The 17,026-nt window shown below is 44.5% G+C and overlaps 1 protein-coding gene across 1 annotated transcript in view; it reads left to right on the forward strand.

Moving 5' to 3' along the window:
* The window catches only part of LOC144820297 (uncharacterized), a 192,435-nt gene that overhangs the window by 114,308 nt on the left and 61,101 nt on the right, over positions 1 to 17,026 (forward strand). The window contains exons 19-21 of the mRNA XM_078677878.1: positions 636 to 716; positions 9,803 to 9,838; positions 11,488 to 11,541. Coding sequence (XP_078534004.1) covers positions 636 to 716; positions 9,803 to 9,838; positions 11,488 to 11,541 — 171 coding nt within the window. The remainder of the gene's footprint in view (positions 1 to 635; positions 717 to 9,802; positions 9,839 to 11,487; positions 11,542 to 17,026) is intronic.

Consider the following 17,026-nt stretch of genomic DNA (forward strand, 5'->3'; position numbering starts at 1 on the left):
CTTGTAACTTTTCTATCCCATAAACGACGAAAGATTGGACAGCCCATTGTTAACAAAATACCTTGATCTACATTCGTTCACAAAAGTCACTTCATAACTCCAACAGAAAGTGCAGAGAGTGGCGTTTCTGGTATCAGGGAAGGGACGGTGACAATGCATGGCTTGATCCCATCACAATGCCTGCCTCCCTGGTCTGCTTTGTTAGATAAGCCTGAACGTTTAACACGTGTATCTGTACTTAACACCATGCTGCAGATTCCAGTCTGATGTGAATGTCAACTAAAAATGGCCCATAACTGGGTGTTACTGAAACCTGAACAACCAGCACCAACAACATCACCAAAACAATTACAAAACTATGGCAACAATGCAAGTTTGTTTGAATTGATGCCTGCTGTCCACACATTGAATCGCTATGTGATTAGTGCGTGTTCACTTTCACGCGAGCACAATAAAATGGTTGCCTTAAATTTGACCAAGCTTAACAGAACCCATATTTCCATCTCTTGGTTTCTGGTCCCCCCTACTTTTCAGTAATGGAATCTGCATCGGTTTGTGTGATTGACTCTCTTCTCTTCCAGCGTTAGCCACCGATGTAGTGTAACAAACAAACTGGCCTTTGCTTTTGCACCTAGGGCGAGCCGGGGTTAAATGGTCTTAAAGGAGTGAGAGGTGACTCAGGTCATAAGGGGGACCGAGGACCCCTTGGCCTTCCAGTAAGTAGAATACCACTATTCAATCCATGGATTTCTCATTGACTGTTGTTCCCCAAGATCTTACATTGTTCAGTCATAAAAGTGGGGCTATATTGAGCTGGATGAGAAGATGTATGATACCCAGAGTGTTTACCTGTATATAACAACCTCTAACATTTATATATGAAGTCTCATTCGTTGTTTCATGTTTTTGTCATGTAGTTGACTGTCATCATTGTTAATATTCCCATGTAGGCATTTGTCTCAATTACATAACTGTTCACATCTTGTTTTTATAGTCATAACTTCATTGACATATTTTGTATGGATTTTGTGAATGTGTGTAGAAGATCAATGTAAAGAGAGGACGAGCCAGGGTCCAATTAGGAGACATCATCATCACTGCCTGCGGTGATGGTGAGCATTCTAAGAAAGCAATGATTCCCATCTGGCCACTAGTTGGGACTTTGCTCACATCACATCGTGTGCATTTTGGAGATGGTGTGAATTGTATGACTTATAGAGTGTTGGTTGGCTACTAACGTATGGCAGATGTGGTGCTCTCCTGCTGCCCCACCGTCCCTCCCATCCCGCCGGTGGGATGCGAATCTGTCTACCACTTTGCAATGGTACCTTCTTCTCAGAGAAGAGAGGAAATCAACATCAGCAGTGCTCCATCGAAAGACTGCATGGGACTACCCAACCATACTCTTGGTCGAAGTGGTGTAGGGTGCCTCCTCCTTTTCCACAATGTCAAGAAACATCCCAGTCTCACAATTGTACAATGCATCCTCCTGTTCCAGAAGACTTGGGGGCATATTATCAAGAGCAGTATATTAACAAGGCGGCGCTAACATGCATCAGCGCATGTTAGCAGCCGATTTTCTAACGCTACGCATCTTAACAACATACATTGCTAATGAGATGCAAAGTAGGCGTTCCTTACAATTACTTCATTGAAAAAAACGTCTCAAACACAACTTTGCTGTTTTATCAACGCTGCCCCGGACCCGCGTAGCGATGAGAAAAGGCGCGCTAAGCCCCCATTAACGCATGATCCTAACGCCTGAATATAACCTGACTTACCATTATTGCCTATGGGAGGTGGATTGTATGGCTAGTACACACTCCCCTATTACCAAGCTTTTCATTAGCACTGTGAAATCATCCCTGGATTTCAAACGCTAATGAGGATTATCGCAGTCTATCGCTGGATTATACTTCGCCTGTAAGCAAAGCGTTGCTAATACGCCGCAAACACGGCGATGTAATTCAGCGATAGAGGGCTATAATGTAAAACCCGCTACGCGCTTTGCGATATTTATCGCAGTTTGTAGATAATATGCCCCACAGTATGGGAGCAATCTGTGCTGACATTCATGCAGAGTTCTGAATTTTGAACAAGCACTTTCAAAAACTTTCTTGAAAACCATACACCATTCTGGACACTAGTGTGAAATAAGGTGAAAGACGATTACTGAATCCTCTCATCTGATAGCAAATGCCTAAATCTTTTAATATTAACAATGCAATGATATTCATGGGGCCATTCTCTTTCAATTACTTTTATTATGTCCAAGTTACTCTTCTGCCCTCATTGGCTTTTACCTCATATTAGCGAGGGGCTTCAATCAGCTTCCTTAACGTTAATATTCAAGTAGTTGGTCAGGCCCACAAGGGTCGGGGTCTATATTGCTAGCTTTCTTTAAAACCATGTTTATTTTTTATATCTTAAGAACAATCTGATGCCAAATGGACATGATTTTAGGAGCTGGCAGAGAAGCCTTGCACAGAGCTGTCTAAAAGTTCCACCCAGTGTCCAAGCGAAGGTTACAGAATGTCAGCATCCTATCGAAGTATATATGGTTTATACCAGCTCAAGTTATGTCATGAGGCACATGTCATGCGATTCATTTCTGTCAGGATTCTGTGTTGCCTCCCAACTCCCAAGGTCGTAAATTCAACACTTCTTTTAAGCAAGTAGAGACAACATCTCCTCAGCAAGAGACAGACCTTCCACAGGAAGCAAAAGAGAAAACATTTCTACAAGAAGTGATAACAAATGCTCAGAAGTAAATGTAGCTTCCTTCTTCCTCATTAACCATGGACTTCCTAGGTGAAACTCTTTTTGACAAACAATCTATCGACAACAGACCACCAGGGCTAATAAGAGCTTGGGCAGATCATATTTATATATGATATTGCTTTCACCCAGAACTCCCAAGAGCAAATTCACTGATAACTATTTTTTGTCAGTTTATGTCTGAGATACTTACTATTAATGGGTTTTATTTGACACCATGTTTTAATAAGGACCACCGCCTATCACTGCACATATTTGCAGTTCCACTGCTGTAGGCCACCATCCACCTGTCATTAGAGTTGATGTTTCTCATCACAGGATACGTAAAATAATCTGATTCAAGATACATAGAGGGCGCTACACAGAACCTTATCAAGCTCCCATGCTTCAGGGATTTGGTTGACTACTGACTCCGAAGCCTTTCAACAATTCTTCCAACAAGGGTTGTGGTTCTCCAAACTTCCAATGTGTTTGTCATTCTCCAGTAGATGGTGCTCCAGTCAATCTATAATTCCTTGCAGAATCCTATTTTCTGTAATTTCTTGATTGGCTCTTCTGCACAAAGCCCTCTGACACTAAACAAGGTCAGTAAAGTCCAGTGTGCCCATTGTCTACAAGTGAAAGAGAGGTTAGGACCATTGAATGAGGTTTACCCAGCTCCTAAATGCCTCTCATACTGCTGACAAAGCAATACCTAGCTGGGCTTTGGACATTTGACACATGCTGGCTAATCTCTTTACAGTGAGTGGGCTGCTGTAAGGGAAAAAGGAGCTGCACCGACACCACCCTATGCTCTTTTGGGAAACCTTTTTTTTACTTATTAAGGTGAATAAGTCACGATTCCAGTGATCACCCTATTATTGAGCAGCCTGCAACTCTGAGAATTCTGAGAGGAGGATTGAGAAAAAACAAATTAACGTAACACCAATAACTAAGACGTCAGCCTTGATGCTTCAGCGCCTTGCATCTCATGAGCTCCAAAGTGTTTGGTGTAGGCAAGGGCAAAATTGTATATTGTTTACACGTGCTAATCTCACATAATTTACAGAATTCCATTATACCATATAGAGTAATTGAGAGTTTGCAACTCTGCGCTCTGCTTGGAGCGCGAAGTTCGGCAAAAACTCTGATTCCGTAGTTTAGCAGAATTTGCCTCCACCGCCGCCGCCCACCCCTAGACAGTCAGACTGTGACGGCACCAATCCTCATTTAGCATTGAGATGTATTTTTTTTAATCAGATCTCACTCTGCATATGCAGTATTTTAGCAATGCTTGCAACCACCCCAACTGTTGCTGGGTTTTCGGTTGTGAGTTCAGTGCTGAGCTTATACCCCCTACCCTGTTCTTGTATTGCTTCTTTAGGGTGAATGTAGCAACCCCTACAGTAGGTGGGCTTAGCTCCTTTAAGAGAAAGGGTCAGATATCCTTTGATGCTAAAGCAGGCCGAAGGGAGAACGAAAAGAAAAGGGGGCAGTACCATTCGTAGAGCCAGAAAGGGGGTGGACCGACAGGACAATGGAGCTTCTTTGTGGCTGCGTGAGATTAAAGCAGCTGCCGCCTGCTGCCAGGTGTGAGGTCGGGTTGGAGTGGAGAAAGGGCTGGTGCGGCCAGTCCCAAATCAGACTCCCCTATCCGGATCTGTTTTTCGAGGTTCCTGTGGCGTTAAGTGGCGGCTGATGTCACGTGTAGGCCGTTGGTTGGTGGGATTGCACTTGGGCTCTGTCCTTGTGCTGGTTGCCTTTCTCGCTCTCAGTGATGCTCCGCGCGATTGCGTCAGGGAGAAGGGCAAGGGGAACGGCATGGGAGGGGGCCCCTTTCCCCTCTGCCTGACACACCATCAGGGGTAACATGGGCGGGGACTGGTGACATCATCTGGGAAGGGCCTTAAGCCTTCAACAGCTCCCGCGGCCCAAGAAATGTTTGGCCTCAGCACTGCTGAAATCTGGCGAGTTGAGCCCGCTAAGAACGACTGTAAAAACAAAGTACAAGTTAAATTTAGTGGGCTTCAAACGAAACAGATAATTTGTGGACCTATACACTATGTTCCTTTGTACAGACATCAGTTCACAGCTTTTTAAGTCATCTTTAGCTTGTTGAATGGTTTTGAAATGCACAATACAGTAGGCGTGTTGAAATCCTCTGAACGGGAGCAGAACTCTTTTCTGTGTTAATAGAATGCTGCATCAGAAACAGATAAGAAGATATGTTAGAGCACAATCTTTAAAATGGATGATGCATTCACCAGGGCTCCGTTCCCCTATAATGTTGACCTCTTCTCATTTGCATTGAGCCGAAGGCTTACATCTAGGGCAGAGCGGAACTCCGGGGAATTCCACTGAGTTTTTATTTTATTCCAAGGAAGTCCACATAGTGCAACTCCACGAACTCCGCCCACCCCTAATAAAAATTCTATTGCAGGAGCACAGGAACAACATGGATAAACAGAAGATAAGAAGTTAATATAATGCCATGAACAATTTTGTGCTGCTTTTTTAGTATGAAATGCATCAGTGTCCTTGATGCATGTCACTGTAAAAAACATATTTCACTTACATTTTAAAGACATTTTACAAAATTATATTAAGCAAATTTCACACAGGGTTATGGGACTTGAAACACTACACAAATGTGTGTCAGTAATCTGAATTCAGTGTCTTGTTACTCAGCCTTCTGTGTGTAACATTTTGCTTTTAACTGTAATGCTCTGCTTTCATAGGCATTGTCATCAAAAACACTAACTATTCCAGGATTAGTTGACCATGCAGTAGGCAATGAAACTATTTCTACAGAAAAAAAGATTAAATACCCCTGGTTCAAGCCACATGAGCAACACACCATGAGAAATGCCAAATAGGCTGTACAATGAGGTTATTATTGATCCAGGCCTGCCAATATTCCTTTAAAACCTCAGTCTAAGTAAAGTGTCTTTGTATACAATTTTATCACCACATTGTGGATTTTTTTGTAGGGAATATTACTTGCTACCATGACCTATAGTCAGAAACCAATCAGTTGCATTATATGCAGACACCACATCGACAAAACTATAACATGTTTTAGCATAAAAAGCTACCTGTGCATACACAAAAAAGTATGTTGATTTTGACCAGTTATTACACTTGTATGGGGTGAATGCTGAATTGGACCCAGTATTCCAGGTTACACATGTTATTCCCCATTCCAGGGGAATCATTTGGAATCCCTCTTATCTCATGGGGAGATATCACATTCCTCCTCCTACAGTGTTGTTACTTCCATCCTTGGTATTTTTCCATGAAGCTAATGAGGATGTCGTAATGGAGACCTCAATATCTTAAAAAGTGCACGCACTTGTTGGGACTGGATTGTCCCATATATGATAAAGGGCATGGACTCCTGCTCTGAATGCTCAATTGTATGTGAAACAGGTATTCTGACTTTTGTTTTAACCCTAGCTTCATGCTAATTTAGCATGTGCAGATATGCCTGTGTGTGTCCATGGAAATGGGAAAGCCAGAACCATTTCTGTGACCTGGAAGGGGTGCACCCAAAATGAATCGTATAAACTGCTGGTGGCAGCATGCCATGTTTCATAAACAAGTAGTGTGAACAGACCTTTTTCTCGTTGTTAAGAAAAGGGAAGCCTACTAGCCTCTGTCATGTAAAAATCTGCCATCATATGAAACTCAGAACCTTGTGCTGACTTTCTATGTGCATGTCAAGTGCACATATGTGCATTGCGTGTGTAACAAATGAGTGGCAGTAGGACTCTTTGGATTGCATGAGTCTGAGTACTGGGGCCAGTCGGTTCCATTTTTGATGCCCCCGGTTTGCCACGGCACAAGGTGCGGGATGAGGTCAGCTTCCCCAGATAGTGGAAATGAATTGCCTTCGTTCTTGCGGCTAGAGGATGGAGACCCAGACACTGAAGTGAAGTAGGATGGAGACAGGGCTACCTTTAAAAATTCAATCCCGATCGTGTTAGCAAAGGACTGCTGATTAGTTCTTTCATGGCACTGCCAATTCGTCTAATGTAGGAGAGAGGGGTGGACTGTAGTTTCAGTCATTTAATGTGAGGAAATGTTGCCTGCCTCAGATTACTGTTTCAGGGCAGCTGATGACATGCTGGTGGACAGATCTCATACTTCACTGTGCCCATATTTTGGTGAGTCCTTGTGGGAGCCAGCCCCATTACTACTTACTGTAAGAACTATCACTCTGCAAATATATTGTGTCTGAGGAACAGCCTCAAAATGACTTTTGAAAGAAAACCATCAAAAACTAGTTCTGAACCCTCAGAAAGGGAATCCACATCCCTTGTTTGGAAAATGTGTAAAAAGTGAGATCCAAACCACCCCACCTTGTTCCAGTCCCAAGGTTTTCTTGAGCAAGGAAGGCAAGTGCCACAGAGTTCTCAAAGAGCTGCTGTGCAACTATGGCAGGTGTCTGCCTGTCAGGCAGTCTTTCAGAGGTGAGGACACATTACCTTAAGTTCACAAATTCTGAGTCTCAGCCTAAAGTACCTAGAAGCCTGCCTGCTTGCTGAGAATGCGAATGGCCCTGTAGAAGAAGAGGCTGTCCAGGAGAAGTTTAATGTGTTCCTGGCGTGTGGAGCATCCATAGAAAGCTGCCTTTCCCAGATTTTGAAGGCAGGAGTAACCTGTGCCACGAATTCGTCTCCGTGTCTCTCTGTGTTGTTCCTGTGTGTGCGGCAATATGACTTTTAAAAATCATGTAACACCTGTCGCCCACCAGTTTGTCTAGGGCTCACTGTCACTGCTGACAAGGCAGTGTGTAATGCCACGTCACTGCCAACATGGAAGTCCTGATCAGCCCAGAGACCACAACTGCAGACGGCCCACCACCATAGAGGACTTGGCCTGGATGTAGCAACTGCTGCATTGAAACCCTACATGCAACCAGCCGGGAAGGCTGATCCTCCCAAAGGCAAGGGTTACTACTCGGATCTGCCTCACTGATTTTGTCCTGCAAACACTGTCCTATGGTGTCCTGAGGTGCATCTACCACATTGCTACGACTGCAAAGAGAAACACGCAAATGTGGAGTTAGGCTGGCACCCTAGACAAGAGATTAGCGTGCAGGCACTCTTGGACTTTTGCCAGAGGAGTGAAAGACACTGAACTGAGTTGCACATTTTTGAGAGTAGTGACAGTACTTGATGCTATCTGCACATGTGCCTGACTGATGCCTAAGTCATAATGTGTTGTGCGTTGTGGTCATGGGATCCTAACACTAGCGCGAGGGGACACTTGAAGATGGGGGCGTAGTACCTCACTGTTAATCGCAACCTAGATTACAACCCTTTGTTACGTCCCTATCAAAGAATGCAATATTTAGCTCTTCTGTGATATTAAAATAGTTTCTTTGGTATAGAATATAAGCACTAGGCTGAACAATACTTCATTATGTTGAGTGATCTGTTGTGTTGTGAGCTCTTGTACTCCTACCCTGAGAAGCCTTTGGCTGCTCGCTCTCATTAGCCTGAGAGTCATGTGCAGAAAGGGTTGTACTTGACCCAGTTTGCAGAGCCATAGTGGGACGGACCGCAGGCCACCAGTGGCAAAGAATCGCAAACCCCTCAGTTAAGGCCCAGTAGACCTTCGTCACTCAAAATGGAGGTCTGACAACACTTTACTGAACCTTTAAATTTTTTAAATTTTTTTTTATATAGCACAAACTTCACTCGAAGGTAACAATGTGCTTTACCTGAGCACCAGTTGCGTTACAGATGGACATATTCATTTTGTTTGGGACGGGGAGATTTAGGGACAGATTTACAAGCCCCGTACGCCACATTTGCGACGCCATTGCGTCACTTTTGTGACGCAGCGGCGACGCAAAGCCAGCGCCATGCTGCGGGGTATTTACAACATGATGCATCTAGGGAGATATGTCACGTTGTAAAGTCCTGCGCCACATGTGGGCGTTCCGGTGCAGGGGGGGGCGTTCCGGTGCAGGAACGCCTCCTAAAAGTGGCTGAGTGAAATCTACAAGATTTTACTCAGTTACTTTTACGGCCATGCTGGGTCAAAACCCTGAAGCAGGCGTAAGGATTGACGCAGCATGTTAGGCACTTGCGACACATCTCCAGCTATGCATCACCTTTACGGCAGCAGATGTGTCACGCATCTGTCTATTCTTTCCCCATGATGCGCTGCATTGTAAAAGCGACGCTTCCATGGTGGTGCAAGAGGTGTCTGCTGTGACGCAAAATAAGTTATTGTAAATCTGCCCCTAAGTGATGTCCCTGCTTAGAGACTCGAGTCCTGTTCCCCAGCTTCGAGGTCGACCGCTCTAGCCTTAGACCACATCCTTTCCTCTGACCCTTCTGTTCACCTAAATAAATAAGTTCATGGGGCTAGTCCCAGGGTACACTAGCAATTTCCCATGCCCTCGTTTCTTGTCTTCCCGTAGCATTTAAAATTTTAATTTTTCTCTCTGAGGGCTCTCACAAAGCCTTTTCAGACAAAACTATACCAAAACGCTATATCACGGTCTTAGTATGTGATATAGCCCAAATGTCCACTAGATGGCAGCAAATCCACACAAATGTCAAACGGAAACGCTTCGCTTGGAAGTTGCAGCACAAAATATCAGTTGTTGTTTCAACATAAAATCGACTGTGAAAATCCGAAGGCATAGTTCTTTGTTTTGTGTGAAAACCTAGATGATGCTAGAAGCTCATGATTAATTCGGAGTATATCATAATACGAGAAACTCCAATTAAAAAGCGTGAATTAACTCCCTATCTTCTGACATGTGTGTGATAACTAATCAAATAAATAACAAACATAAAATGAGTGTCATTTAAACCAAATTAAGAAGTCAACGTCGTTACTAAAGTGTGTAGGCATAATGTAGAAAAACGTTTTAACTAATACCAACATAGAAATATGATTAATACCTAAACCGTGTACCTGTTTGTAATTGTGCTGTTTAAAAACGAGTGACATTTGTTCATCAACATTACTAATCTCACGTTCTTGTCATTCATGTACTCATCATCCACACCTAATGATACAGGGAGCGTCTGGCTTCGACGGGAAGCCAGGACCCCGGGTGAGTCCCGCCTCTTCCTGTCACCTTGCTTTCCTTCTCACTCTATTGCACTTTCTAGCGCCCTCTATTGGCAAGGAAGATGTCTGCAGTTCTGTTCATGGAGCTGATACTGCGTCTGAACAAAGGGGGTGCATTTTGAACAGCTGGGGACATGATCATCAAAATGGTGTGATATGAGATCGAGAGTGAAGGGTGAATGGTTGCACAGAGGAACATTTTGCTAAATTATAAGGTGGGATACAGCTTGGAACTACGCTGGCTTGGTTTCGCTCACATTGCTAAGTGAACCTTCTCTTTACTGTTATATATTCTTTGCTCCTGCTGACTCAAACTTGGTTCTTCCAATTGGAAAGTTACTGCTGCTTTCAGCACTGCCACTGTCTTCTGCTACATGCCTCACGCGTCTTTTTTTTCAACTCACTTATTTTCCTCTTAGGCTTCCGTATGAGGGATCTAGTCCTTCCCCAATGTTTTGGGGCATTATTCTCAAACCTTGGGGTTCAGTTTAAATGTTGACAGTAAGCATATTCCATTGCAATGGAGATAAAACGTGCTTACATCCAACATTATGGTATGCTTACAAATTTAAAAGCGTGTTCGAACATAGTCCGACCCATGCAGAGAGTACTACGTCTCTGCTGTGTCCAAACTCCTCTGATGGACCGACGGAGTAAGGGTCGACAGGGAATTGGCTATATGTCCATCCACCAAATTAGGATGGGCAGGCATAGCCATTTTTTTTTACTGTCTGTCGCCGCCAGGCAAACCCTGGAGGTAAGGGGCAGTATTAAACAAAGAATGCCCCCCTCGCCATGGGAGGTAGCTCCCGTGCTGAGGCTGGCATTTTCTTTTTGCTTTTAAAAAAGAAAGACTCCTTTTCATAATAAAAATGAAAAGTTTGGTTCAGAGCTCTGTCATGTTGACGGAGCCCTGCATCAAGCTAAAAAAAAGCATTGACAGAAGCTTCCTTGATGGCGGTTCCTGACAGTGCTTTCAGGAATTACCGCCAGATTGGCTGCCATTTCACTATTTGGTGGGCGGAGATGCAGTCAAGGCGCCGGAGTCAGTCTGCTCACTGAAGTCACCGTTTGGGCATTGTGGTCTTTCTTTCTTTATATATCTTTTTTAAAACTGTAGAATTCTCTACACAGTTTCTCTTTAAATCTTCTAAAAAGATTTTTAGTCCCAGAGATCTGACAGAATTCAATAATGGTGGGTGAGGAAAACAAAACAGTCAAACATTGACAACAAATTGGCAATGCCATGCTAAGACTCTGATTCATAATCCAGGGCCCTGGGAATCTTTATCTAGCAACCTTCCACGTACAATTGTCAAGCTCTGCTGTTCTCGCTGAGATCACTTTCCTCCTCTGTATGTGCGCCCCCAACTCTCACAGGAAACCTTCTTCTTTTTGCTTTCTTACAAAATTTCTTCTTGCAGAACCATCTCTTCTGGCTCCTCTTCCTGCAAAGCAGTTAACTAGGACCAATAAGGCATGTGTAGAGAAATACTGTGTGTTCCGGTGAGCTGCATTTGGGCTTCATGACTGGATATGCTTGATCTGAGGGCAGAACAGATGCCAATGCAGTCATGGAAAGACCACAATGACTGCTGAATGTTAACCCTTTGTTTTTTTCTTGATGTTTAGGGTATGGATGGCCCAGCTGGTGTTAGTGGCCCAGCCGGTCCAAAAGGAGATAGGGTAAGTATCTGAAAGTGCCTGTTATTTATTGCAAATCTCAGCATCAGGACAGCTCCCTTCAGAAGTACATTAAGAATAACTTAGCCAAGGCATTTTAGCTCTAAATAAAATACTACCTACACATACCCAGCTTCGTAGGCAGGCACAATGAAAAGATGCTTTCAAGGCTCCAGGGCACATTTTAAAGGTCACCTAATTTATATTATTACACTTTGTCACATGTCAGAATGATTCATTCTGACATGTTGTTGCTGCCGCATGGCCTACAGCAATCCACAGCTAATAACATGTTTTTAAAGTCTGTCATGTGGGCGGTGCAAAACCACACAAAAGCCCATAAGCTACATTTGACTTTCACAACACTTGTAGAGTGTTGCCACATTTTTATTCTGACCTTAACTAAAAGTCAAATAGGCCGGTTGGGGTTTAGCCAATCATTTGCCAATCAGAGCACATGAAATGGTATGTAGTGTACCTCCACTTGAAAAAAACAGGGAACAACCAGAACTACACCATCTGCCGCCAAAAGCAAGCACTCGCAAGAAAAGGTTTTGTGATATAGCCTCACCTGTTATTTTTACATCCTGAAATGATGTTGGTCTTCGCACACTGAAATTTAGTACACTGCATGCACAGTGAACACTGTCCTTTCTGCAAAACATATTCAAAGAGTTTTACATTCAGGCCACTGCAGGTATGTTTTACATATCTGGACATGACCAAGTTATCATTTTATTTTCCATGAAAAAAGCTCCTTTTCAGAAAATGTAAGTCACGAGAGTTTCGACACCTAGAAAATACTTTAGTTCAGGCTCTGTAATAGAAGCATGTCGTCCTTATGGGCATCAGGGCTTCACTTGCCTTCTTTTCTGCTTCCTTTTTAATGATGCCAGTAGTGAATAATACTATATTATTCACTATTGGTGTAATAAAATAAATGCTGACCATCAAAGGTTGAGCAGATGCCTGAAACAGTGAATCTGTCTGATGGCTGGTACATGTGTACAGAGGCTGGTCATCAGACAGATGTTCAGGACTGTCACAAGTCTCCATGGTTGCCTATGACTTCTTTGTACCCTGTGTTGTCGCTTCCATTCTTGGCATTGAGGTCCCTCATCAGTATGGTGATGTCTCTCTCAAGGCATTTCTCTAGGATGGACTTGACTCAGATTGTAAAACTGTTCTTTTTCCTGTTCTTTGCTGGCATTTGTAGGTGCATAGCACTGGATTATTACTGTTGCTCCTCTTTTTCTTTGTGAGGAAGGTCGCTGTGATGATTCTGGGACTGCAGGCTTCCCATCCAATCAGAGCCCAGTTGGCTGCTGGCTTTAGGATCAGTGCTACTCCCTGAGTGTTTGGGGGTTTGGGGGTTTCTATACCTTGTGCCCAGAATACAGCAGAATTCCTCCTGGAGCCAGTCATTTCTGTCTAGACTATGTTCATCTGACCATGCTGATGACAAGCAGGTCAAGGTTGTATTTTGTCATCTCCACTGCCGTTTGGGCTGTCTTGCCTATCCCATACATGGTCCTCATATTCCATGTTCCGATGGTGATGGTATTTGTCGAAAGCAGGCAGATCGACTTTGAAGCTTCCAGGGATGTCTAGCTTGGATGTATGACATTACAACGCATGCTTTTACATCGCATGCCTTTACAACGCGGTTTTTACATCGCATACCATTACAACGCATAGCGCTTTTGGGTGTTGTATAGTGAATAGTTTAATTTACTATTCCAACTCCAGTCCCCGTGGACAGTAGGGAAGGTTATTGGATAGTAAATTAACCTATTCCCTATCCTAGAGCGCCCCCAGCGCAATGCGTTGTCATAGTTTGCGTTGTAATGACCGCGTTGTAATGGTAGTGCGTTGTAAAAGTTTCGCTGTAAGTGATGTTTACCGTCTAGCTTTCACCACAAGGCGTCATAGCTCTCTGTGAAGAAGATTCCTCTCTCCCTAAGTCTGGGATGTCATTTGTTCTTTTGGTTGATGTTTATGTAGCTAGGATTTTTTTTACATAATGGGGTAGCTAGCCCCAAGCATAACCCTCCTCCTTTAGCAGCCGGGTTTAGGACTGGCCATGGCGGAGTTACCGAACAGCAAGCCAGCTTCCGCAAAGATAGATCCTGCACAGACCAGATTGCAACACTGCACATCATCATTGAGCAGCCGATGGAATGGAACTCTCCCCTCTATTTTAATGTCATCAGCAATGAGAAGGTAATAGACAGCAATGAAGAGAGACTCTTTGGAAACTCTTCCACCACTACAGTGTGCCAGATAAACTTGTAAGAGTCATTAGGAGCTCTTACAAGGGAATTGCATGCGAGGTAGTCCATGGGACAACTCAAGGAAGCCTACCAAGTGAGGACTGGAGTCATTGTTTGCTCTTGCCTTTAATTCCTGTTGGCCATAGACTGGATCATGAAGACATCCACAGCAAGAAGAAGAAATGGGATCCAATGGACACCTTGGACGCAGCTCGACAACCTGAACTTTGCAGACGACCTGGCCATACTCTCCCATACTCATCTGCAGATGCAAGAGAAGATCTATAATGTGGCAGCTACATCAGCACAACTTGGCTTCAACATCCACAGGGGAAAAAAAAAGATTCGGAATGCTAATACGGCCAGCACCACCGTAGTCACTCTTGTAGGTGATGCACTGGAAGAGGTTGCGGCCTTCTCCCACCAAGGCAGTGTCATAGACAAGCAGAGCGGCACAGATGCCGATGTCAAGGCAAGAATCAACAAAGCAAGTGCTGCCTTCATTCAGCTAAAGAAGATTTGGAGCTCCAAGGACCTAACGCTGCAAACCAAGATAAAACTTTTAAACACCAGCATGTATAGAACAGAAACTTGGAGGACAACAGTGACTACCACCAACAAAGTCCAGACCTTCATCAACACCTATATGAGGAAAACCCTCCAAATCCGCCGACCAAACACCATCAGCAACAACGACCTATGGCAGCAGACTTTTCAACTCCCTGCTCATGAAGAATTCCTGAAAAGACGCTGGGGCAGGATAGGTCACACCCTGCGGAAGCCTGTATTAAATGCCACCAGGCAAGCCCTGGCCTGGAAGCCTCATTCGAAAAGGAAAAGAGAAAGGCCATGAAACACCTAAGGCCTCATTTATGAAAAGCGACGCATCGCTGCATCAAAACAGCGATGCGTAATTTTTCACTGCGCCCTCCTTGCGACACCAATGATGCGTCATATTTACAGTATGACGCATCATGACGCAAGGAGTTACAGATACGTCAGTATTTCTGACGTGTCTGTATGGCGCAAAAGTGACGCATTGCTGGAGTGTGTCACAAAAGTGACGCAACTCCAGCAATGTGTCCTTTCACATGGGGCAAGCCCCATGTGAAAGGGCCTGCTTCAGTCTTACGCCTGCTGTGAGGCAGGCGTAAGAAATTGATGCAATTGTGTCCTAGAAGTGGCGCAGTGAAATCTTATAGATTTCACTGGGTCACTTCTATGACCCTTTCTTGCATCAGAACGCCCCCCCTGCATACATTATACCTGGCATAGGTATAATGTAGCACAGGGGTTTACAAAGTGACGCATCTACCTAGATGCATCACTTTGTAAATATGGTGCAACAAGGCACATTTTTTACACTGCTGGTGCGTCACAAAAAGTGACGCGGCGTAAAAGTGACGCGCGGCCTCATAAATGAGGCCCCTAGTGCCAAGGCCTTGAGGCTGACTGCAAGGAGATAAGTTACACCTGGAATAAGATTGAAAGAAAAGCCAAAGACAGAGATGGCTGGAGAGCCCTGGTTGATGGCCCATACCCCAGATGGGGTAGTAGGCATAAGCAAGTAAGAAAGTAAGCAGGTTCACCCGTACAGGCAGCTCTGGGCACTTCAGGCTTGAGCCCTGCGGTGCCCAGGTCTATCCGTCAATAAGGCTGTAACCTCTTCCTTCCACTAGAGTTTGGGGGGGGGGAGAAACTTCACTGATTCTAGCTCACTCTGTGATGTGTTGGGAGAGAGGGTGGTGAAAAAAGCAAGAAGCTGAAGCCTGCACAGTGCATGGTGTACGTACTTTGCAGGCTTCAGCTTTCAATTTCTTTCTTCAGTGCATAAGGAATGTGTATGCCCCAAGGGTCCATGCCATGAGCATATGTGTGAGTGTGTGCGTGAAAATGAGCAACTGACAGGGAAACGGCATTAGAATGAATGAGAGTGAGTGAAACTGTGAGTGCAAATAAGCAAGAAGAAGTGAGACTGAGTGGGATTGAGACTTTGAGACTGAGATTGAGGAGAATGAGCGAGAAATTGAGGGCGAGAGTGTGGGAACGAGTGTGAGTGAGTGAATGTAAGTGAGCATGATTGAGTGAATGTGTGTGTTACATTTGCGAGTCTACCACTGGCCATTGCGTAGGAGAGGTAATTCTTGACATTAGTGGAACCCAAGAGAAAATGCTGGAGATGGCATATTAGAAGAAATCCTTTCCATCTGGACAAATGCTGCTGCTAGCAAACTGGATGTAACCCTTTGAATCCTCCAAAAAGAAATTGGGCTCGCTCACCTTTGTTTGTCGCTGGAATTTAGGGCAAACATGCCCACCAATTTCAAGGATCACCAGGTGCTACTGCTTGGTGATAGTATGTGGAAAAGCAACTGAAGGCAAAAAAATCCCAGTTTGCTCTAAATCCTTCCCCACTTTTTCTCAGAAACCTCCACACGTAAGGAAGTCAGGGGTGTGTGCTTTATAGTTCCCAGCTCTTCTCCCTTACATCTCCCTCTTCTGCAGCTAGGCCGAAGCTAATGTACTGATCAGTAAGGGGCAGGAAGAAAGTCCTGAATTCAAACAGGAGGGCGGCAGCTCCCTGTGTAGCTGGGGAAGTGGCAGCCGCCACTTACTAAAAGTGGTGAGGTGGGGGAGTGGGGTAAGGGTGATGGGAGCGCGAGGGAAGCACGGGGGAGGGAGTTTAATAATAATTTAAAAGAGGAATACTTACCTCCAGCTGCCGGCCTCCTCCCGCATAGCACCTTGGTCTTCCTCGTCCCAGCAGACACTCGGACTATCTCATAGACTTCCTGTGCAATCCACGCGTTGCTCTCATAATATGAGAGCAGAGCACGGGGATTGGCCTGAGCGGGTTTAAAAGAAGTTCTGCGTAGGGCAGGGAGGCTGTGCAGTTTCTACAGTCCAATTAAGTATATTGTTTTATTTTTCAGGTGCTGGTTCTGAGCCAGTGGGGCAATGCTCATCCACCATTGTGGAAGAGCCGCCCCTGACCTAGTGTCTTTCTGACAATCTTAGTAATCTACATGATTTCAAACACTGTCTTGACTCAAGTTTTTACACTGTCAAATGATTCAACATCCTTCCTGCCTCTGTTTCTTCCTTTCCTCTCCTTCTCCCTTCCCTGTTCTATTTCTCCCTGCATCCGTTCCCAGCTCCATCAGACCTATACTTCTTCCTCCCCCTCACCCAGCTCACCAGATGCCTAAACCAGC

This window comes from Lissotriton helveticus, chromosome 2_1 (genome assembly GCF_964261635.1).
Source record: "Lissotriton helveticus chromosome 2_1, aLisHel1.1, whole genome shotgun sequence".
Lineage (NCBI taxonomy): Eukaryota > Metazoa > Chordata > Amphibia > Caudata > Salamandridae > Lissotriton > Lissotriton helveticus.